This window comes from Scyliorhinus torazame, chromosome 1, assembly GCF_047496885.1.
Source record: "Scyliorhinus torazame isolate Kashiwa2021f chromosome 1, sScyTor2.1, whole genome shotgun sequence".
Lineage (NCBI taxonomy): Eukaryota > Metazoa > Chordata > Chondrichthyes > Carcharhiniformes > Scyliorhinidae > Scyliorhinus > Scyliorhinus torazame.
Genome location: NC_092707.1, coordinates 329,112,178 through 329,137,600, shown reverse-complemented (window position 1 = coordinate 329,137,600; position 25,423 = coordinate 329,112,178). Strand labels below are relative to the sequence as shown.

Genomic DNA, 25,423 nt, shown 5'->3' with positions numbered 1-25,423 from the left:
GCAGTGTTATATTGAGAAATTATAACTCTGTTTCTCTCTCCACATTGTTAACAGATCTGCTGGGTATTTTCAGCATTCCACAGTATTTTGCTGTTTTCACAACTTGTCATCGTCAAGTTACATTTTGTGGAAGCTTTCTGGACGCATATTGACTGCTGAGATTCCAATGTTACAACACTAACTACACTTCAAAAGTGCTCATTAATTGCAAAGCTCCCTTTAAGCCACACGCATGCATGGATGTGCAGAAACCAAGATATCACGTAGGTGATTCACAAGTTGTCTCCTTTAACATATTACATTGACGCAAATGCACAAAACAATTTAAAGATACAGCGCACTGAAATGCTGCACAGATTGCACACAACCAACTAAAAAATTAGAGGGGATATTACTAACTACAATGCACTTTGTAATGTCCTGAGGTTGTGTAAGGCATCATACAAGTCCTTTTTTTGCTCAATTAGGTAATTCATTTAAATGGATTTAACACCAAGTCTCTTACCTGTAAAACAATGAATATGTTTCCAATACATGTATTCATGCTTCAAAGTTAACAGTTTCATAATTAGTACCACACTCAATCCCAAACTGACAGAATATCTACTGAGGGGTAAAAAATATGAGGTCATGGTGTTATATAATGGATACCATGTGCTCTGGGTATCTCATTTTGACTGTGATAAATATACTATGTGCAGCGGTACTGAAACAGACAGATAAGATGGATGCTAAGTTCAGTTCCTGGCATGTGCTGAGCGAGTGAATCACCCAGGGTGGTGGTATGGGTCTGCACAAGGTTGAGTTCATGGAGAAGAAAACAGACATATTTCATGATGATACACTGCTAATCCTCTGACAGTGCAGCACTCCCTCAGTACTGCAGTCCAGATTTTGTGTCCAACTCATTGGAGTGAACTCACAATCTGTTTCCGAAGCGAGATTATAGATTCTCTCTTTCCTCCTGCTCCATCCACCTTTTCCTCAAGGCTGAGATAGATTAATTTTTAATCAGTAAGGGAATGAAGAGTTATGGGGATAAGGCAGGAAAGTGGAGTTGAGGATTATATCAGATCAGCTATGGTCTCATTGAATGACAGAGCAGACTCGATGGGCTGAGTGGCCTACTTCTGCTCCTACATCTTACGGTTTTTATAATCCTTTTACTTCCATGGGAAAGTGAGTCTGTCAGATGAAGATAGTGCTTATCTGGTACCTTGCCATAACACAACCTGCTGACGGGGTTTAATTTCTCAAATTAAGGATATTAGATGAACGTATTGATGGTTGCTATAGCACTTGGAATGTTGCACGACATCAGGAATCAATGACAGGGTTTGTGAGCAACTGATGAAGGGCTCTGGAGTAAATAAAGAATAAAAATACAATTGAAGACAACTTCCACATATTTGAAAATTGTTTTTTCTGCATGATTTTCATGCAGAGGGAGAGATTTCTTAAATTGCTTTCCAAAATGGACCAAACATGAGGGACAAAAAGGCAAAACAAAAGGAATTGGAGGCATTGGCAAAGTCTAACCATACTTTACAGGGGACAATTTTGTACTCACATTGATATTTTGGGCTTTCCCTGTTTACAGTCTTAAAGGCATAACTTACTTTTGCACATTTAGATTTTCTTTGCTTTCTGCCGTGCAACACCTGCCAATAATACAGATTTTAGAAAATTAAGCAAAAGCAGTCAAAAACCTTTGAAAGTAACAGGATCAGAACTAAGATTAACAGCTAGTTGGCACGCAGCTAAATCTCAATTTATTATAGGTGTTCACAAACTACTGTGCTTCGAATCTGAAGCTTTGTCATCAGGGGCTGTGATTCTTCCCCTTATGAGTAAGGTAACCATGGCCAGCACCAAGGAGTTTACCAATGCTTTTATGGGGGTTAAACACCAGCATTTCCTATGTACACACTAATGGAGCTCCAAAGCCAGAGCTCTGCCAAACAACAGGTACACATTCAGAACTTAGGTGTGTCCTAACAGGGAGAGAGTATAAATTCTATATGAGGCTATCTCTGCCTGTGAGATATCCCTGTCGCATAACGGAGAAATATTTTAAACTTGGCAGGAAGGAGTTAAGTCTTTACTAGTGATTTCCGGCATCGCCAGGGTTGAATGCAGAAAGGAAAATGCTATGTGGCATGTAAGGTGCGCCTGAGCCTCCTCACCAGACTCTCCTTTGTGCTCTAATAGGGCAAGGGTCAACACGGAGGCTATAAAGACAAAACTCTGCTTCAGTGATGGGTTTCTGTGCATATCAAATATCTTGTTGACAAATAAATCAACAGGAGGCTTCACTCATGCAAATCATCTGCTCACCCTTAAATGCTGGTAATCTACAACAACTCTGTTCTTACACTACCAGCTAACAACATCTGCAAGAATGTTTTTTGACGCAGAGTATTTAAATGTCACAATAAAAAAAAATCCAAATTAAATTTACCATTATATTTTTGCTGAAATTCTTCCAGAGCGGTACAATACTTTCCAATTTCATTCCATTTAATCTATTCTCTTCATAAACTACATCCAATTTCAGAGGACAGTTAAGAGTAGACCACATTGCTGTTGGTCGAGTCAAACATGGACCAGACTGGGTAAGATCAGCAGATTTGCCTCCCTGAAGGACATTACGGAACTAGATAGATTTTAATGACAGTGGGCACCATTGTTGCACGTAGCTTCTTATTTTGGTTGAATTGATTGAATTTAAATTTCCCAGTTTGTCACTGAACAATGATGTACTATTGCCTCTGAGCAATGATGTACTATTGTCTCTGAACAATGATGTACTATTGTCTCTGAACAATGATGTACTATTGTCTCTGAACAATGATGTACTATTGTCGCTGAACAATGATATACTATGGTCTCTGAACAATGATATACTATTGTCTCTGAACAATGATATACTATTGTCTCTGAACAAAGATATACTATTGTCACTGAACAATGATATACTATTGTCTCTGAACAATAATATACAATCATTGTTCTTTTAGGATGGGTATAGAGGGATATGGCACCAGGATGTGCTGAGGGTTTTGGTAAAGGGTGGAATAATGGCCAGTACAGGCTTGGAAGGCCGAAGGACCGATGCTGTGCCGTATCGTTCTTTCTGGTTAAATACTATTGTGATTATGCTGGATGTTTTTCTGGATCTCGACCCATTTCATAAGACCACAAAGTGCTCTACAATTCAAATCCTTCACGCCACACAAGTCAAATAGCCAGTATAAAGCCATTCGGCCCATTCTGCCGATGCCTATTCTCCAAAAAAGCTACCCATTTTGTCCCATCCCCTACCTTTTCTGTAAACACTTGGAACATACTTTTTCAAACATTTACCCACAGCACTTCTAAAAGCTTTTGCAGATTCTGATACCGCAACCAATGCCTAACGAATCTGAGTTCAAAGAAAATCCTCCGAAAATCATTCAACTGGTGATAATCTGGAATTTATAACCTCTTGTTCACCAATTCACCAGTGAAAATAGGTTTTCCTGATTAGCTTCGTCAAACTTTCTATTAGAGGACCGATTAACCATTTTTATTCGAATGAACAGAGATTGTCGAAATCTTTACTAGACCTCGATATGATGTCTAATGAAATTGACCTATTTTCTCATAATTAAAACTTTTCACCCTTAATATCCTTGTGAATTCTTCTGTATTCCTGCAGAGTCTAGATAATCTTTCTAAAGTAAGATGCCCAAAACTGCACTGAACAACTGCTGTTAACCAAATATTTCCATAGGTTTATCGCATCCGTCTTGATATTGTACTCTACGCTTCTATTCATTAAATCTACAACCTTGTGTACATATTTACAGCTTTATCTATTTTCCTTCTACTTTTTATGTACTTGAATCACAAGGTTTCTGTGCTCCAATTCTTTTAAAGTTTGACCAAATGTTTACTGTTCTTTCTCTTCCAACCAAAATGCATCATCTCATCTTTCTCCAAGTTACATTTCCTCCAAACGCTCCCCCTGCAATGTATTAATTTGCCCACACCCTTCATCAGTTGCTCGTAAACCCTGTCCATGGTTAACCATGTTCTGTATTTTGGGGTCATCTGGAAATTTTCACATGCCTCGTTTCACAAGCCCAGCTAACACATACTTTTTCTCGAATTTACCTGGGATATTTATCTTACGTCACTGAAATTGTTTCTTTCCTAGTTATTTTCACTTTTTTTTCTGTTTCAAACCAGTCATGTTATATTTGCCAATACCTAGGTGTTCATCTGGCTTTATACTATCTAGTTGCCCCACTTCCTTTGTTAGAACAAGATCCAGAGCTGTGGCCTCTTTCCTTGTTGAAGTAAAAACATACTAGAATTAGAAAGCAGCCCTGGACATAAGAGCAGAGCAATAGTTTCCCTTACAATGTTTAAACATAGCCAAAACAATTCAGCTTGTGCACTATCCCAGTGTCTGAATACAGTAATGGAATCTCTGATTAATAGTGCTATTCCTCCCTTTATTCCTACTCTATCCTGTGTCTATTCCAGGAATGTTCAATTTACAGTTCTGCTCTTGCCAAAGTGCAAGTTAATGCTTATGTTCTTACACAAAATTTGCCTCTCTGGCTCAACTATTTATTCACATCCCTTGTACCATGCAAATCTCCAGCTTAGGCTATGTTATTAATTTAATCTCCTCCTCCTTCCGTTTGTTTTTCCCTATCTTTGCAATCTTCATTTCTTTTACTAACTGCCATCAACAACTTGCCTTTACATGGCATCTCTAATGCAGTAAAGCACCTTAGGATGCTTCACAGGAGCGAGTGACAAAATTTGACACTGTGCCACAGAAGGAAATAATTAAAAGTTTGATTAAAAGTGCATCTTAAAGAAGGAAAGAGCAATGGAGAGTCTGGGTGGTTTCAAAAGGGAATTTAAAATTTACTACCAGAGCGGAGAAACAAAACTGGCCATATGGGAATGGAAATTTGAAGAGGGCTGGCCATAAACATGCAAGAAACAAAATAATAATCGATACATTTTGTACAAATAAACACAAAACTGTTATTTTATAATAAAAAATACCATCATAATGATGATGTGTTACAGAAAATAACGAAACCAAACAGCCCTCTTAACTTAAAATGAATGCAGTTGGTCACCCCTCTTTACATCTTTACAATGGCACCAACGTCCAATGTCACTCTTTTTCTCTCTCCACAGATGCTGTCTGACCTATTGACCAGCGCTTTTTGATTCATTTCAGATTTCGAAGCATGCACGGTACTTTGCATTTGTCTTGCCAATATAAATGCTGCTTTACTATGATCTACAAGGTGTTGCAAGAACCATGAAGAGAAACACAAGAAAAGAGGCAGAAAATGCAGGAGACACCAAAAGGCCTCTCAGAGGCATTCAGGACACTTTGTGGAGTACAGAGTGACCAGCATTTTTTCTCTTTACCTCTCATTCCGAGGGTTGGGATGTAATAGCCTCTCAGCACATTTCAAAAGAGGTACTACTAAATACACCTGTAATGTGTTCTACACAGGAGGTCCCACAACATCAGTGGCGAGAAACAGAGTTTGATTTTCTGATTGATGACCTTTTATCAGAACTAAAGAAAGGTAGGGCAAAGAAAGGGGGGGGGGGGGGCAGGAAGCACAAAAGGGACGATTTGTGTTCAGGTGGAGAGGAACGGTTAACTAACAAAATATTTCATGATGCCAAAGTAATGGGTATGATTAAAAAGCAAAACTTGTATCCAGATGAGATGTGAATGGTTATTTAGCAGTCATTTGAATGCAACATGGAGATAAAGAAAGAAACATAGAAAAAGATGGAGGCATAGGTATGATCTAAAGTTGATGAACTCAATATGGAGTACAGTAAACTGTACAGTGCAGAGACAAAAGATGAGATGCTGTTTCTGGAGCTTCACTGGAACACTGCAGCAGACAATGGACAAAACGGTCAGATCAGATTGGGAGCAAGGTGGGGAATTAAAATGACAAACTACAATAAGCTCACGGTTATTCTTACGGACTGAATAAAGGTGTTCCGCAAAGTCCCACATGGGACTGCAGAAATTAATAGCCGATCTCCAGAAATGGACACAGAGAAGTCAAGGAAGGGGATGGGAGGGAAGGGAAGGGAAGAGTCAGAGATGGGCCAAGTGGAGGCGAGAGAAGAGCGGAAATTGGAAACACAACGCCACAGCCAAGAAATCACAACAGCGTCTATACTTCCTCAGCAAAGTAAGGAATTTGGCATGTCCAAATTGACTCTCACCAATTTTTACAGATGCACCACAGAAACGATCCTATCTGGCTGCACCACAGCTTGGTATGGCAACTGCTTGGCCCAAGACAGTAAGACGACAGAGAGTCGTGAACACAGCCCAGTCCATCATGTGAACCTGCTTCCCATCCTTTGACTCGGTCTACACCTCCCACTGCCTTGGAAAAGCGGGCAGAATAATAAAAGACCCTTTCCACCTGGGTTATTCTCTCTTCTAACCTCTTCCATTGGGCAGGAGATACAAAAGTCTGAGAACACGCACTAACAGATTCAAAACCGCTTTTTCTCCACTGTGACCAGATTCCTGAATGACCCTCTTATGGACTAAACGGATCTCTCTACGCTTCTTCTCTACTGTTGTTAGCATTATACTCCGCATGCTTCACCCAATGTCTATGTATTTACATTGTGCATTTATCATATGTTCTATGTTTTTTCATACATGGAACAATCTGTCTGGACTGTACACAGAACAATACTTTTCACTGTACATCGGTACACGTGACAATAAATCTAAATCAGATCTAAATTTTTGAGTTCAAGGCGAGAGCAGGAGGGGTAAATGATACAGTCATCAATGTAACAGAAAAAGAGATGAGGGAGAGGGGCCCAGTAGGACTCAAATAATGAGTGTACCACAAATTCCATAAAAAGGCAGACATAGCTAGGACCATGTGGGTACTCATAGAAATGTTGGCGGGGATGTTGCTTGGAGCCAGGTGGAGGAGGCTGGTGGGGGCTGGTTGGGTCTCCATTCAAGGAAGAAGTGGAGAGCTCAGAGTCATACTGGCGGGGATGGAGGTATAGAGAGGGGAGATGTCCAAAGTGTAAAGGAAATGGATAGGACCAGGAAACTGAAAGCTGTTGAAGTAACATTGGGCATCAGAAGAGGCATAGATGTAGATAGAAAGAAACTGGACCAGAGGAGAAAACAAAATGGAATCAAGATCAAAAGAAACAAGTTAATAGGGCATAAAATGACTGAAACAAGGGGTCAATCAAGACAGTATTATTATGGATTTTGAGAAGGTAGAAACGGGTTGTTTCGGGTTAGTGGAGAGTTTGAATTTGGCCTCTGCCAAGAAGTGATCAGTATCCCAAACAGGAGGTCGGTGCCCCAGAAAACAACACCCATGTCATTGAGTTTGATGAAAACGGGAGAGAACAGAGTTCAACAAGTTGAGAGAAATCATTTCTACTTCCCCTTCTATTGAATTAGAAACTCTTGCGTATCTATCTTTCTTCAGTTCTGATGAAAGACCACCAAACCTACCAAACAATGCCCGGGTATAACTCTAGGACCCGAAAAGATGGTAAAATCAGTAAAAGTCTAGAGAGGAAGGATGGGACGTCAGCGAGCAAGCGGGACGAGTAGGAACCGACCACATCCGAGCGGGCTGGGACACTGGGGATCATGCCTGACTACCCACCGATAAACGAGTGGATGGACCTCCTGACTCAGGAGCTACTAAAACACAGACACCACCAAACTCAAAATGATAGTAATGGTGAAGGCGGCGGTTGCAGAAGCCCTGGCTCCCTCAAGGCGGTGCTGGAAAAGTCAGAGCAGCGGCTGGACGCACAAAAGGCAAACATCAGAGAACTGGAGGAAGTGGCAATCGACCAGAGTGACCAAATCGCCTCCTTGGAGACAGAAATGGCAAGGTTGGTGGCGCGCAAGGGGCACTGAAGGGGAAGGTCAAGGACCAGGAGAATTGGTCGCGCTGCCAAACCTCTGCATTATGGGGCTGCCGGAGGGTACCGAAGGCAAGAACCCCACAGAAGATGTGGACGAGATGCTGAGTAAGTTGGTCAGGAGGGAGAACTTTCCCAAACCTCCGGAAATAGACATAGGCCACAGGTCACTCAGGCCAAAGCCTAAAACGGGATAACAACCAAGGGTCATCACAGCAAAATTTCACCGGTACCAAGATCAGAAGATTCTAAATTGGGCAAGGCACGTGCGGTCCTGCCAATGGGAAGGCCACTCGATTAGAGTGTACCAGAAGATTGGGACAGACCTGGCCAAGCACCGCATTGAATTTAATGCAGCCGAGACAGCCCTTTAGAAGAATGGGGTGCAATGTGGAATGCTGTACCCAGCTAAACTGTGGGTAATCTTCCAGGGGAAGGAATACTACTTTACCACACCAGCCAAGGCAGATGGGTTCGTGCACAGGCACGAGCTGGGAAGGCAGTCAAGGAACCGGGAGTGGAGTGGATGAAGATGGAGGAGAGTTCCTGTGCAGGGATGTCCCTCCAAGCTCACTCTCCCCCGCGGTCTTCAAGGTATCAGAGCTCTTCATGGGGAGGAGGGCCAATGCCCTAGTCTTTGCCTCCCTGTTCGCCCGCTGGAGAATCCTGCTTAGCTGGCAATCGGCAGCACCACCCAAGGCTGCAGATTGGCTGTCTTACCTGGCAAAATTTCTCAGGTTGGAGAAAATAAAATTTGCCATCAGTGGATCAAAAGCCTCGACCAAACTGTACACAAGTGTCTGTAAATAAGTGTCTTGGCCATGATGAAGCATATCAAATATGCAAGAAAAGTATGTCTGGTTAAAGGTGGGGCCAAGCCCACAATTGTTGTTGGGATGCTCTTCTGATGTGAATATATGTGTTGGTATAGTTTTGCTGGATACAAAATATGAACACTCAATACAAATATATATTTTTTTAAAAGACGATTAGCCAACCCGAGGGCCAAAGAGAAATGTGTAGCTTGTGATTTAATTGGGAAAAGGTTGAAGGAGAATGATGTAGGCTTCACAGACACGATGAACTCAAGGGGGAAGGCAAAAGACAAAATTGAGAAAGATACATGTATAAGGCAATGCCAGAAGGGAACCTTCGAGGAGGTTTGGCCTGGTGAGTTGGGGAAGAGAAAGCAGGCGAGAGTCAAACAGATGGTCTCAAACCCAGTGACAAAGAAATCCATGAACACCTCACACTTGTTATTGGAGGTGAAGTGGAAGAAGCAGGGGAAGAGTGATTTGAAAAGATGATTTGTAATAGCAAAAAGAAGTTGGAAGTTATCTTTGTCTCAAGCAGTTTTGGCAGAGGGAAGTAGGAACCAATCATAGTTTAAGTGGTCCAGCCAAATTGGGTGATGAACCAGTTGTCCACCATGTGCTCAAGTTAGTGTCGCAAGGAAGTGAAGGCGAGGCTGGACCAGGTGAAATAACAGGGTTAGAGACTGATAGAGTAATGTTTTAAATGCCAATTAGGGTGTGGTTGAGCAGATTAGTAGCTGTAGAAATGTGGAGAAGAGGGCCAAAAGATAGACAATTAGGATTTTGAAATCACTATTTTTTTTCCCTTTCCACAGCCGTAATAGTTTAAACCCTCCCCCCAGCATCAGTTAATCGCTAAATGAGGACACTGATCTTTGAAGTCCATCTTAAGTACTCAAAAGCCAATACTGTCAGATCTTAAATTATATTTCTGTTCAGTTCACTGTTCACTTGTGAAAGTCCGAAACAGTTACCGATACACTAGTTCATATTTACTCGAGCACCAATTGGACAAATGTGACCAAAGCATTCGGTTGCCAATATACAAATTCCTCCTACATTTAGGAACTACAAGGTTTGCTTTCCACACCCGATGCAAAGCTATGGTTGTGTTCTTTAAGAGCTGATCTCAAATGGTTTAAAATGCTCTTACTGGCTGGTATTTTATTAATTCTCTGCCCCATCCAATAAGAATCTGTACACTCCCACAATGAACATGAATTAAACAGTAGTTTGTCAGTGAAGTATGACCCACAACAGATTGCAAAAATACACCAGATGATATCTTTATGGGCACATGGTCACGTACCATTTTCACTATTTCAGGATAAGCTTGTTCAAGAAGCACACCTCTATTTGAGGTGAGGAAATCCACCAATTCATTCAAGGTTGCTCTTTTGACCTCTTTGCTCTTTAGGTCTGAAACCGAGTCCATGAAATCAAAAATCACACAGCACTGCTGTAGTTTCTGACAGAAGAGATCATGCTGTTCAGCATTTGGAGCATCTGTAGAAAGAAGAAAAGATATACTTGTTCAGCATTTAGGCATTTAATTTTTTAATCTGAAAAACACTTGTTTTAAGTTTAAATCTTTCCCAGTAATACTCGTGCATTTCAATTCATACGGTTTAACAAACTACAACAATTTCAGACAGTTGTAGTAATGTCATAGGAGTGTCCCTTTAAGAAAGGTTTTTGTGGGGGTGATGTCGACCTGAAGGACTGGGAATCAGAATCACCCCCTCCACTGCAATGCCAGTCACAGTGGGACCGTATGAGCAGTCACAGCCCAGCTGCTTCAAAAGAGTTAGAATGGGCTTCATGATGGGCTGTGCATCAACATGGCGGCTGGTGCACATTTTGGCAGTTTCTCATGCCTCCGGTGAGTATAATCATTGTTAAGTGTTTAACTTTGTTTCCTTTCAACACAAATACAAATGAGAGCTTCTTCAGCAGCTGACTACTCCACAAAGAAACCCTTCCAGTATCTGCCAACCACAGTTTAGGTGACCAGTGACCACTGGCTGAGCTGGGGCCAGACTGGCCTCCCCATCACAGATGGAGCAAATTCAGATTGCCCAGCACCAACTCCCCGCAAAATGGGTTTGATCACCACAATCATCAACACCATGTCGGCTAGCTCAGGGAAAGGCTGGGGCTGAGAGGGAGAGAGCTGCTGGGTGGTGTGATGCAGAGTGGCAACACATTGGGAACATTCATGGCGATTGGAATGGGAATCAGATCATTCTTTTCTTTCTGCTGAAATTTCAAGAGTTGCAGATAATGTATCACCTGTCTCTTGCCCCTTTGATTACCAGCTGTAGAATAATGGAGATTAAAGTATATGATTTACTATTGGATAAAAAAAAAAAGGTTTTTGTCTTATCGCATGCCTTTAGTGATGTCATTATGTGGGTGGAACTGGGCTGTGGCTCTGAGAGCTGTCTTTGGTTTCGCTTTCACATTTGACTGCTGGGGACTCAGACACTAGAAAGAAGTGTTTTGGCCTGTCTCTCTCTAGTTTCATTTTAAATATCTGTTCAGTGAAAAACCCATTGATTACAGTTACCTATTATGGTAGTTTGCTTTCCAGAAGGGTTTAAACCTGGTGAGACGGGATTAGAATCTCAGGAAAAGCCAGTCTTATTCAAGTGAGAATGCAGAGTTCTGGTCACGCCCTTAAAAGGTTCTTTTTGGTTTATGGGATTTTGTTTTTGAATTTGAACAGTTAAGGGGGAATTCATTAAGTGTTATACATAGATTCTCTGTAGCTGTGGGGTGTCTTTGTTTGTAATTGATAAAAATTCTTGCTGTGTGTTTATATAAATGTTAACTAAGTTCTTAGAATAAAGTTTATTTTGATTAATGTGTTGAGGCAGACTGTTCAATCACACCCAAAGGGAAGGCTCTTGCACACACTGATGAAACTTTACCCATCCAACAGCCCTCTCATTCAAATTCCAAATACCCTTCACTTTATCGAAATGTATTAAGAGTTCGACACACAGGATAGCAATACATACAGGCAAAAGCTTTCTAAAAATTGCAATATTGTATGCAGTCAACATATGAATTCCATGATGACTGAAACATAGATACTTCCCAAGATTACTTTTTTCTGTAGAGGCAAGCTACTTATAAAGTTATGTACGATTGCTTATAGCCATGTATGTGGGCCATAACATAGCCAATACCTCAACAGTGAGCAAAGTATTAAATTGACTTGACAATGACAAATTGCATTTATATGCCTTTAATGTAACAAAATATCCCAAGCTGTTTAAGGAAATACTAGGCGTACGATTTAAAGCAAAACTACTAATGCCTTGGGGACTGCCCAAGGAACTTACCCACTGAGACCTAATTTGCATTCATAACACTGCTCAAGTCATTAAAAAAAAACAATTGTATGGACTATCATTTAATCAAACTTTTCTTTTTGGGTGATCCCCTGGAAATATATAATTGGGCAACGTATCTTAATTTCCAAATGGCTATAATTGCAGAAAAATATTTTGGGTAAATATAGAGTAATAGAAAGTAAACAAATAGATTAAGTCAGAAGTCAGATTATCCTCACAGGTCCTAAGTTCGGAGGACACCAGCTTGCAAGCTTCCAATTGGTGCCAAGATTTTCTCTTGGAGCTGTTTTCTTTTAAAGTTCTGTAATTAGTTTCTGATAAATCAGCGCAACTCTGCAGTGCCCTTTCTGAATCACTATTTAATAAACTTGTTCCTAGTTTTCAAAGTTTCAATCAATAAACAGAAAAATGTAACACCATGCAGACATGAAAACAACTGCTTATAAGCTTAACAAAAGAGGTTATTTTTAATGAAGCAGCATCGTGGCATTACTTTAGAATCAAAATTAGCTTTGCCAATCTTCAAAACTGACTGAATCACAGAATTGTTATGGCACAGGAGCTTGTCATTTGGCCCATCTTGCTTGCACCAGCTCTCTGAATGAGAACTCACCTCATGCCACTCCTTATCTTCTCCCTATAACCATATACACTCTTCATTTTCAGGTAACAGCCCAATCTCCTATGGAATGCTTCAATTGAACGTGCCTCCACCACACTCCCAGCCAGTGCATTCCACATCTTAAACCACTCACTGCGTTACCACCTTTGCTTCTTCTATTAATTACTTTAAACCTATACATTTACATGAAGGAGGAGGAGAGTGGGAGAGGAAGATCCCAAGCCAGGCAGTCAACAGCACCTAGAGAAGAGTGCGAGAAGAGGACCCTGAGACAGGTAGTCAGCGCACCTTGAGGAGAGGAGTTTGCGCGAGGCCCACCCTGGATGGGAGTCAGCAGCACCTAGATGAGAGTGCAAGAGGAGGGCCCCAGCCGAGTAGGCACCTAGCACCTGACATCACAGGAGAAACACAAGTTCGTTGATTTGTGAAGAATTGCTGTTAGTGTCATGAAGTAGCTGAGAATTAGAAAAGCACATTATTTTTTAGAAGAGTGGGCTACTTATACTTAAGCAAGAAACACAAGCAATGGGGAAATAAAGTTAAGCCACGGCCAAGTAAAATAAAGTTGCATAAGCAAACCGAAGGAAAATAAAGTTAATATAATGGAAGTAAATTTGAAGTTCTGGCAGGACAGCCAGTTAGTGTGGAATACACGCCTGGTAAAATATGGGCTGTGGACACTACCAGTGTCCGGGACAACCACACGTGCAGGAAGTGTCATACCTGCAGAGCCTTGAGCTCTGGGTTTCAGAGCTCGCATGGCAACTGGAGTCAGTGGTGCATCCACAAGGCTAAGAGCTATGTGGATAGCATGCTCGAAGAGATGGTCACACCGTAGCTTTGGTGCCTGTAGAAAGAACAGGAATGGGTGACCACCAGGCAGTCCAAGGAAATTAGGCAGGTAGTGCAGAAATTCTCTGGGGTCCCACTCACAAATTGGTTTTCTGTTTTGGTTCCTCGGGTGCATCAAAACTAGATGTGGAGCATCACACGTAGCTCTGCTTTATAGGAGAGGACAAAGAAGACCGCAAGAGCAGTAGTAATAGGGGATTCATAAGTTAGGGGAGCAGGCAGGCGTTTCTGCGGTCGTAGACGTGACTCTAGAATGATATGTTGTCTCGCTGGTGCCAGGGAGTGGCTGCAGGGCATTGTCCTGGGGAGGATCATCAGGTAGAGGTTGTGGTCCAGGTTGGTACCAATGATTTAGGTAGAAATGGGGATGAGGTCCTGAAAGCAGACTTTAGGGAGCTAGCAAGGAGATTGAAAAACAGGAACTCCAAAGCCATAATTGCAGGATTACCCCAAGTCCCATATTTGATTACAGATATTGGAGAAATCAGCGATTAAACATGCGGCTGGATCACTGGTGTAAGGAGGGTGGGCATCAGATTTCAGAGGCATTGGGTCATTTCAGGGGAAGGTGGGACCTAGACAAGCTGGACAGTGCACACCTGAACAGGACTGGGACGAATATTCTGGCAGGGAAATTTGCTATTGCCGTTTAAAGCAGGGAACAGGAGATGAAGAATTAGTGAGTGATTCTGAAAGACAGAAGTACACAGGTTAAAAAATGTACAGCACAGGAATTTAGCAGTGTTAAAAAGTAAATATTTGAATGCAAGAACATAGCAAATAAAGCAGATGAGCTGAGGGCACAGATAGGCATGGCAGCATGGTATCATCGTCATAATGGAAACTTGGTTTAAGGAAGGGCAAAAACGGCATCTCAACATCCCTGGAAATAGCTTTTAGGCAGGATAGGGAGGGGAATAAAAAAAGATGGGGTTAAAGAATCAATTACAGCTGTGAGGAGGGATGATATACTAAATGAAGCATCAAATGAGGCCATATGGGTTGAGTTCAGAACTTAGAAAAAAGGGGCAGCCGCACTGCTGGGAGCAAATATGTAGATGGATTTTTGACAGTAAAAACAATAGAGCAGTAATCGTTGGGGACTTCAGTTACCAGCATATCAATTGGGATGCGAACACGGTGAAGGGCACAGAATGCAAAATGCCTGAACTTCATTCAGAACTTTTTTAGCCAGCACGTAACAAGCCCAATGAAAGGGGACACAATTCTAGATTTAGCATTAGAAAATTAAGGTTGACAAGTGGATGAAATAGCAATGGGGGACCATTTTAGAGACAGTGACCATAATATAGCTCGATTTAGCTTGGATCTGATCCAGTGGATCGTTTACTTGTCGCAAACGCACTGCTTTCACTGTGCAGCACACATCCAGTCCTGTGTTTTAACTTCACCGGGTCGGCAACTCAGTTTGAGGGGCTGTTTCTTCCGTTCTCTTCTTTTTTTTAAATATAAATGTTTTTATTGAGATTTCTGTAGTATACAAAACAAGGATAAGCATGGGCATACATTAGGAGGCAAAGGATACAGAAACATATCTACACACATCGGTCTGTTTCTATAATTTACATCAGTCGTCTTACATTATTTACAGTAGTGATTGCGGTTTTTGTTCTCCAGTCGTTTTTCGATTCTGGCTGGTTCCCCTGTTCCTTCTCCCACTCTCCTTCCATTTGGAGAAATTCCAATAGGTCGGACAGCCAGTCTGCAGCTTTGAGTGGTGCTGCAGGATTCTCCAACGGGTGATTAGGGAGGCAAGGACGTCAGCCCTCCTCCCCATGAATAGGTCTGGCTGTTCAGAGACCCCGAAGACTGCCACTCTTGGGCAGTCTCCACCCTCATCCCTACCACCTTGGACATTGCCTCAAAGAAGGCTGCCCAGAACTCAGGAAGTCTAGGGCAAGACCAGAATATGTGGGCTTGTTGGCCGGGTCACCTTGGCATCATTCGCATTTGTCCTCCACTTCTGGGAAAAACCTGCTCCTTCGGGTTCTGGTTAAGTGGGCTCTGTGTACTACTTTTAGCTGCATTAGGCTTAGCCTTGCACATGTGGAGGTGGAGTTGACAGTGTAGTGCTTCGCTACACGGTCGCCACATGCATGTCGCCACAGTTCCCTTTCCTTAGGATGTCTGCGTCCAGTAGGTCCTCTGGCAGCGACTGTTGTACTGGTCGTGGTACAACCTCGTTTCACCTGCGCTGGGCAAGACAAACTGAAAACTGAACTGGGAAGGCAACCGGATTTGGATATATCAGGACATTGGAGCTGACCTGGCCAAGCGCCGGGTAGAATTTAATAGGGTGAAGGCAGTGCTGTACAAAAATGGTGTAAAGTTTGAGATGCTGTACCCAGCCAAGCTCTGGGTCACGTTCCAAGGCAGGGAGCATTTCTTCACAGCCCCTGCGGATGCGGACAAGTTCGTCCCCTAGAACGGACTAGAGAAGTGGGAGCAGAGATGCTGATGAAGAGCTCATAGGAAGAGACTCTTTTTGTCTTATTTTCTACTTTCTGAATTGCCAACTGGGGGAAGAGGAGAGAAGAAAACAAGGGAAATATGGGTAAGAAAGGAGTACGGGTATTAGGCTGGCTACAACAGGCCACACGTGGTGACTTGGAACAAAGTGGTGCTGCAAGCAACAACTTTGGAGGGTGTTTGAACAAAGGGAAACCCTGGAGCTCCGGGGCTCACCCATATGGCGTACTCATTGTTGGCGGCCATTTGGCTGGACCCCTAATAAAGAGAAACTCCGGATTGCAGGGGTGCATCCATAAGTAAGTGTTGTTGATCCCCACAGGAGTAAGGGGACAAAAAAAACATCAGAATAGTCACCTGGAACGTCAGGGGACTTAACAGCCCAGTGAAAAGATCCAGAGTCTTTGCCCACCTGAAAAGTTTGAAAGCCAACATAGTCTTCCTCAAAGAGACGCACCTGAGGGAGAAGGACCGACTGCCGTAAGGAAGGGCTGGGTAGGACAGACCTCCCATTTCTGCTAAGGGACAAGTGCCAGGGGGCAGCCATACTTTTAAATAAAAGGTCAGTGCTTACGGCGACAAGGACGGTTACGGACCTAGGGGGGGTGGTACATCATGGTCAGCGGTGTCCTGGACGGGGTACTGGCAGTACTGGTGAATGTGTGCACTCCCAACTGGGACGACACGGTGTTTATGAGGTAGACCATGGCGGAAATCCCCAACATTGACACACATCGACTGATCATGGGGGGGGGACTTTAACTGTGTACAGGACCCACAGGCAGGCAGGTCAAATCCCAAAACAGGAAAGAGCTCCAACATGGAGATAGAACACGGCACATTCATGGAGCAGTAGACCCATGGCGATTCACCCACCCAGGCGAAAGGAGCTCTCCTTCATCTCCCAAGTACACGAGGTATATTCACGGATTGACTTCTTTGTAGTGGGGAAATCGGTGCTTCCAGGGCTAGTAACAGTGAATATTCCGCGATTGTAATCTCCATATTACAGGGATGCAAGGTTGGGGCAGCATGTGGCGCAGTGGTTAGCACTGCTGCCTCACGGCGCCGAGGTCCCAGGTTCGATCCCGGCTCTGGGTCACTGTCCGTGTGGAATTTGCACATTCTCCTTGTATTTGCGTGGGTTTCGCCCCCACAACCCAAAGATGTGAAGGGGCGGTGGATTGGCCATGCTAAATTGCCCCTTAATTGGAAAAAATGAATTGGGTATTCTGAAAAAAACCATTTTAAATGGATGCGAGGTTGGAGGCGGGCTGTGCCCAACGCCGCCCATGGAGGTTGGACATGGCCATTCCTGGTCGTTCAGGCCTTCTGCGAGAAAATATCACAAACCATAGAAGAGTATACTACTAATAACCAGAATCGGGAGGTCTCACCCTCCACATTCTGGGAGGCGCTGAAGGTACCAAGACATTAACACACCAAATAATGTTACACAAATTTGTGCCCCTATCAAAATTTTTTAAATTTAAACTTTGCACCCACGAAGCAAATAATCCAGAGCAAGGAAAGATGCAAGATTACAATAACAATGTTGTAATACAATTGGAGTTGATTTTAACAGACACGCAATAGGCCTAAAGAAGTATTACACCAGATTTAAATAAAACTGTAAAGCCATTACTAATTAAGGATGGGTTCTGGATCATTAAAAAACATAATATCTGAAGATATGGCAAGGTTTGCTCGGCCTCAAAATCCAAACATTCTGAGCAGATATCTGGAATACCACAAAAGATGTGATAAACATCGAGATCCTCCCTCAGACCCAATCTTCTGACTGCTGGGCTTGTCCTGAAGATTTGAAGTGTACCTGGGATCCTTTGACAAACGCAATTCAACCACAAAAAGATGTATTCCTCACACAGCACACTCTGGATTAAGCACAAATGGGCATCCATACATTGGAAGTAGGAAACTGAAAAATTTCTCACTCCCTATTAAACCAAGAACACATGGAGAGGCAGGGTGACACAAGATGGAAAATAGGATCACACCTATTTCTAGCATAGCCAAGAAAAAGGATCCAAAATGTTACTTCCAAGAATATTAAGATAGCTCCTTACTGGTTTGACAATTTCTCTGATCTCCGTGGCCATGTTGGCCCTCGAATACATTAAACTACTGTTCAAACAAGCTGTCAATATAGCCACTTATAAATGGTGTGACAAGAAAATATAATATGTGATGCACTATCAATTACCACAAAGACAAGAGTAGTGGAATAATCAAGGCTTTATTGAGCAATGTTGTGCCTCCTGTAGCTGCGACCAGAATGGCTGCAGCACCGACGAGCACACACCGGCGGAGTCAGCAGGCAGGGATTTACCCATGTACCTCTAGTATATGTGTCTTACCGTAATACATATAACACAGCTAGTGGTGACTACCACAATATGTAAACTAACATGCAATCTATATCTTCAACAAAAAGAACTCAACATTGGATTAATTGCTAAATTTTTGACTGCTTTCATGATTATTGATAAAGTTTATTGAAAAATATTGTTAAACAATGTTTTCCATTTTGAGAAATTTACTCAGATCATGTTTTTGGGCAAATGTATTTGGCGAATCAGAAATTGTGAATTCAATCCAGTAGAACAAGCTTGTGCTGGGATTTCAATCTTGTGGACATACTGGATGTTCGTCTGAATGCAGAGAAATCATTCAATCAAATTATTACAGCCTCTCAGGCGTAAGCATAAACAAAAAAGAAACAAAACAAATGAAAGCAGAAGTTAAATTATACAACATAATAAATAACCAACTCCCACTCTCTTTCTCCCCCCCCCCCGGCCTTGCCTTTCCCATTTTAAACCAACACCTCAATCCTCCTTAAAGAAGTAATGATGTGGAAATACCAGCATTGGACTGGGGTGAGCATAGAAAGAAGTCTTACAACAACAGGTTAAAGTCCAACAGGTTTGTTTCAAATCACTAGTTTTCGGAGCACTGCTCCTTCCTCAGTTGAATGAAGAGGTAGGTTCCAGAAACATATATATACAAGACAAAGTCAAAGATGCAAGACGATACTCTGAATGCGAGCATTTGCAGGTAATTAAGTCTTTACACATTCAGAGAGGGGTAATCCCAGGTTAAAGAGGTGTGAATTGTCTCAAGGCAGGACAGTCGGTAGGATTTTGCACGCCCAGGCCAGATGGTGGGGGGGTGAATGTAATGCGATATGAATCCAAGGTCCCGGTTGAGGCCGTACTCATGTGTGCGAACTTGGCTATATGTTTCTGCTCGGAGATTCTGCGTTGTCACGCGTTCTGAAGGCCGCCTTGGAGAATGCTTACCCGAAGAGGCTGAATGCCCATGACTGCTTAAGTGTTCCACGACTGGAAAGGAACATTTCTGCCTGGTGATTGTCGCACGATGTCCGCTCATCCGTTGTCGCAGCGTCTGCATGGTCTCGCCAATGTACCACGCTTCGGGACATCCTTTCTTGCAGCATATGAGATAGACAACATTGGCCGAGTCGCACGAGTATGTACCCCGCACCTGGTGGGTGGTGTTCGCACATGTAATGGTGGTACCCATGTTGATGGGTACCATCAGAGATTGCCATGGCAAGATTGTGTGGTGTCGTGATCGCTGTTCTGAAGGCTGGGTAGTTTGCTGCAAACAATGGTTTGTTTGAGGTTGCGTGGTTGTTTGAAGGCAAGTAATGGGGGGGGTGAGGGTGACCTTGACAAGATGTTCGTCTTCATCGATGACGTGTTGAAGGTTGCGGAGAAGATGTTGTAGTTTCTCCGCTCCGGGGAAGTACTGGACGACGAAGGGTACTTTGTCAGTTGTGCCCCGTGTTTGTCTTCTGAGGAGATCAGTGCAGTTTTTTGCTGTGGTGCGTTGGAACTGTCGATCGATGAGTCGAGTGCCATATCCGTTTCATACGAGGGCATCTTTCAGCGTCTGTAGATGTCTGTTACGCTCCTCCTCGTTTGAGCAGATCCTGGGTATATGGAGGGCTTGGCCATAGGGGATGGCTTCTTTAATGTGTTTAGGGTGGAAGCTGGAGAAGTGGAGCATCGTGAGGTTATCCGTGGGCATGCGGTAAAGCAAAGTGCTGAGGTGACCGTACTTGATGGAGATGAGTGTGTCCAACAATGCAAGCGATTCTGGAGAGTAGTCCATGGTGAGTCTGATGGTGGGATGGAACCTACTGAAGTCATTGTGTAGTCGTTTCAGTGATTCTTCACCGTGGGTCCGAAGGAAAAAATTGTCATCGATGTATCTGGTGTATAACGTCGGTTGACGGTCCTGTGCGGTGAGGAGGTCTTGCCAACCACCAGACAACTGCCAATCTCCAGGCGCAATCCTGCAATTTATCCGCTTCATTCTGGATCACAACATCTTCACCTTCGACAACAAGTTCTTCATCCAGACATGGAACAGCCATGCGGACCAAATTCGCACCTCAATATGCCAACATCTTCATGCACAAGTTTGAACAAGACCCCCTAACAGCACAGAAACCTTCAACCGATGTTATATACCAGATACATCGATGACATTTTTTTCCTTTGAACCAACAGCGAAGAATCACAGAAACGACTACACAATGACATCAATAAGTTCCATCCCACCATCAGACTCACTATGAACTACTCTCCAGCATCGGTTGCATTCCTGGACACTCATCTCCATCAAGGACGGTCTCCTCAGCACTTTGCTTTACCGCAAGCCCACGGATAACCTCACGATGCTCCACCTCTCCAGCTTCCACCCTAAACACATTAAAGAAGCCATCCCCTATGGACCAAGCCGTCCATATACACAGGATCTGCTCAGACGAGGAGGAGCGCAGCAGACATCTACAGACACTGAAAGATGCCCTTGTACGAACAGGATATGGCGCTCGACTCATCGATCGACAGTTCCAAACCCGCCACAGCACAAAAACGCATTGACCTCCTCAGAAGACAAACACTGGACACAACCGGCAGAATACCCTTCGCCGTCCAGTACTTCTCCGGAGCGGGGAAACCACGACATCTCCTTGGCAGCCTTCAACACGTCATCAATGAAGACGAACATCTTGCCAAGGTCATCCCCATACCCCACTACTTGCCTTCAAACAACCGCGCAACCTCAAACCATTGTTTGCAGCAAACGACCCAGCCTTCAGAACAGCGACCACGACACCACACAACCCTGCCATGGCAATCTCTGCAAGACGTGCTAGATCATCGACATGGGTACAATCATTACACGTGAGAACACCACCCACCAGGTGCACGGTACATACTCGTGCGACTCGGCCAACGTTGTCTACCTCATACGCTGCAGGAAAGGATGTCCCGAAGCGTGGTACATTGGCGAGAACATGCAGACGCTGCGACAACGGATGAACGGACATCGTGCGACAATCACCAGGCAGGAATGTTCCCTTCCAGTCGGGGAACACTTCAGCAGTCAAGGGCATTCAGCCTCTGTTCTCAAAGGCGGCCTTCAGGACGCACGACAAAGCAGAATCGCAGAGCAGAAACATATAGCCAAGTTCCGCTCACATGTGTATGGCCTCAACTGTGACCTTGGATTCATGCCGCATTACATTAACACCCCCCCCCCCCCCCCCCCCCCCCCCCACCACCATCTGGCCTGGGTTTGCAAAATCCTACCAACTGTCCTGGCAGGAGACAATTCACACCTCTTTAACCTGGGATTACCCCTCTCTCTGAATCTGTAAAGACTTAATTACCTGCAAATGCTCGCATTCAGAGTATCGTCTTGCATCTTTGACTTTGTCTCTGTGTGTTTCTGGAACCTACCTCTTCATTCACCTGAGGAAGGAGCAGTGCTCCGAAAGCTAGTGATTTGAAACAAACCTCTTGGACTTTAACCTGGTGTTGTAAGACTTCTTCCTGTGCTCCTTAAAGAAGTCAATGAACGGCTTCCACCTCTGGGCAAATCCATCAACCTACCCCCTCAGGACGAACGTGACCTTCGCCAACCCCAGAAATTCTGCCAGCTCACTCACCCACATGCCCAGGTCTTGGTGCACCCGCAGTTCGTTCCCTTCTCGGGTCCCAGTCTGCCATCACCCACCGAAGAATCTTCTCTTTGTCCAAGATCAATGAGTCGAGCGCCATATCCTGTTTGTACAAGGGCATCTTTCAGCCTCTCCAACATTTTGGCCACATACGTGCCAACCTCCTGCAGTGGTTCTCAATGTCCTCCACCTTCTCCTTCAGCCTCTTTTGGGTCTCCCTCATCACCCCCACCTCGGTCGCCAATGAGGGGAGCTGCTCCTCATGCTCCACCACTGCCTCTTCGACTTTGAATTGCCCAGCCCAGCCTCTGCTCCACTCGGTCAACCCCTGCTTTGAGTGGCTACACCACCTTGGCCAGGTCCTCCAGGACCTCTCTTCTCTGCTGACCGAACTTATAATTTAAAAAATCCACCAGCTGCTCCGTTGACAACTGGACAGGCAGAACAGGCCCTCTGCCCTCTTAACCTGTGGCACACCTCGAAGACTCTCCTACTCTTGCAGCTCCCTTCTTCTCCTAGTTCGTAGATCCATCCACCATCGGAGTTACGCCTTCACTTGGCACTCCTACACCTCTTTTCATCCAAACATTTCACCCCTCAGACAGGGAAAGTACCGTAAAATTCCACCTCAAGTGGGAGGTACCAAATGTTCGACTGCTCACTCCACGGCCACCACGAGAAGTCCCCAGATCAGAATTTTAACCAGACACAATGCCATTGTTCAATTCTTCTTTACTGCCATTTGCTAGTATTTTGTCCATATATTTTGTCACTTTCTTTTGGTCTTCATGGATGTTGCAGCCCAAAAGGAGGCCAGTTCACCCACTGTGCCTACTCTTTCCCTATAGCCCTGTAATTTATTTTTTCTTTAATTTATCCTATTCTCTTATGAAAGTTACTATTGATTCTGTTTGTGTCACCCTTTCATTCCATATAAAACAACTTGCTGTGTCAAATGTGTTTTCTTTCTGTTGCCTCTGGTTCTTCCTTAGCCTCTGTTTTTCTAAGAACAACCGCAGTTTCTCTGGACTTTCAACGTAACTGAAGTCTTTCATCGCCTCTCAAAGGCCCTGCCATCCTTCAGAAAGTGTGGTGGTCACATAATAGACAATACTCCAGTTGAAGCCTAACCAAGTGATTTCTAAAGGTTTAGTATAACTTCCTCATCTGTGCTCCATGCCTCTATTTGTAACACCAAGAATCCTTTATCCTTCTTTCACAGCCTTCTCAATTTATTCAGCGACCTTCAACAAAATGTCTACATATGCCCTTACTTGTGTCTATTCCTGTACCATCTTTAAAGTTGTACATTTAGTCGTCCCTGATCCCATTCTTCTCACCAAAGTGCATCACTTCGCACTGCATTAAATTACAACTGTCATGTACCTCACCAGCTTGTTACCATCCTCCTGAAGTTTGTAATTATCCTCTTTACTGTTTAGTGCAACTTCAAATAATGTCCCATATACCAAGGCCCAGGTTATTAATATATAATTTAAAAGTGCAGTGGTCTCAACACCAGTCCCTGCACCTGGAAAACATCATCATATGGGCCTTCCAGTCTGGCAAGTAACCATCCACAACCAATCTTCACTTTCTGCACCTTATCCAATTTTGTATCCATGCTGCCACTGCCCCTTCAATGCTATGGGCTTCAATTTCACAGTCTGTCTGTGCTACTTTATTAAATGCCTTTGGAAAGTCAATATGTACAACAAAATCCTTCTCCATTACTTCAAAGGGCTTAATCAAATTAGTCAAACACAATATGCCTTCAACAAACCTATGCTGACTTTCATTTGGGAATCAAATTTTTCCAAGTGCAAATTAATTAAATATGGGTACATATCTAGGCCACGATATTTCAATTACAGCAGTAGTTGGAAGGAACAAAGACAGAGAGGATAAACTGATCAATTTTTATCACGAATCAGAACAACATTTTCAGATCTTTGCATCATGTGAACCATAGTCTGAGAAGTTAGAAGGTTCACTAGATTTATCGACCACGCCCACACCTCAAATATACCCTCCAAACTTTAATAATCTTTGCAGTTAATGTACAGTTACATCTGTGATCTAATGATCTGGAAAAATAGATTGGCATTCCAATTGATCAGAAATCTCAATAGCATGCTGGGGAGAGCCAAGTGCTCATTTTGTTTCTTGCAGGAGGTATGTCCCATAATGAACAATGCTAATTACTGTAGCTTCATCAAAACTACTGGAGATTTTCTGACAACATTCATGGTCTACAGATACCTAAAGGGCAATACACACCTAGAAAAAAAGCAAAGGAAAAATTGAATAAATGAAAAATAAAATTTCAAAAGACAGAGCATGACCATATCAAAAAGGAGGATTTCAAGTTTTTTTTTCTATAAATGCTTCCAATTTATAATTCAATTGTGAACTGAATAGCCTTCCACTGTGATCTGACAGCAAAAGCACGTAGATACAGGGCTCATGGCCTACTCTCTACTGCCGCTTCTGGCCGGAAGACTCTACCTCATTTATTTTCATTTAAAAGGCGGAAGTTACAATCATTCTCTACCTAAAAGCCGGTATCACCCTTGGGCACTTCTCCTGTAATCTGGACCACCGTGGGAGCACCATGACAGATTGCTTTGCGACCCTCCTGACACCCACCTGCGACCCATCTGTGGGTCGCAACCTGATCTTTGAAAAACGCTGGGTAGGTCCATACAGTCAACTTGCAATAGTCTCTTTGCTTTAGCCAAATAAGTGACCAAAACCCACTTATTTCATAGCTGCATCGTATTAGTCATTTGTTTGAATGCCTTCACCATCAAAATGTTCCAACACCAGTAATTCCCATAACGCATGAAAGCACTAGCAACAGCGCCGCTCCAGATAGCCCTGGGGAAATACTCAGGGGGTCCGGTAATAATAGCTTCATTGAGAATTTGGAGGCGGTTTCGCCAACACTTCGGGTTGGGGGCAGGGTCAAGGGAAATGCCGATTCGGGAGAACCACAGATTTGAGCCAGGGAGGTGGGATGGAAATTTTTGGAAATGGGAGAAGGGAAGGAAGACACTAAAAGATTTGTTTCTTAGGTGTTGGTTTGCAGGTCTGAAGGAGCTGGAAGCGAAGTATGGGCTGGAGCAGGGGGAAATGTTTAGATACATACAGGTTCAAGATTTTGTCAAAAAGGAGATACAGAGCTTCCCGGTGGAACCGGCCTCCGCATTGCTGGAGGAGGTGCTGACAACAGGGAGACTGGAGAAGGGGGTAGTGTCAGCAGTTTACAGAGCTATTTTGG

The 25,423-nt window shown here is 43.5% G+C and overlaps 1 protein-coding gene and 1 pseudogene across 2 annotated transcripts in view; one reads left to right on the top strand and one right to left on the bottom strand.

The window, feature by feature from the left end:
- Positions 1-25,423, bottom strand: part of ppp2r5a (protein phosphatase 2, regulatory subunit B', alpha isoform) — a 367,942-nt gene that overhangs the window by 224,307 nt on the left and 118,212 nt on the right. For both annotated transcript variants that reach the window (XM_072508692.1, XM_072508683.1), the window contains exon 2: positions 10,105-10,301. In XM_072508692.1, the coding sequence (XP_072364793.1) occupies positions 10,105-10,301 (197 nt within the window). The remainder of the gene's footprint in view (positions 1-10,104; positions 10,302-25,423) is intronic.
- Positions 10,548-11,058, top strand: LOC140429186 (reactive oxygen species modulator 1-like; annotated as a pseudogene).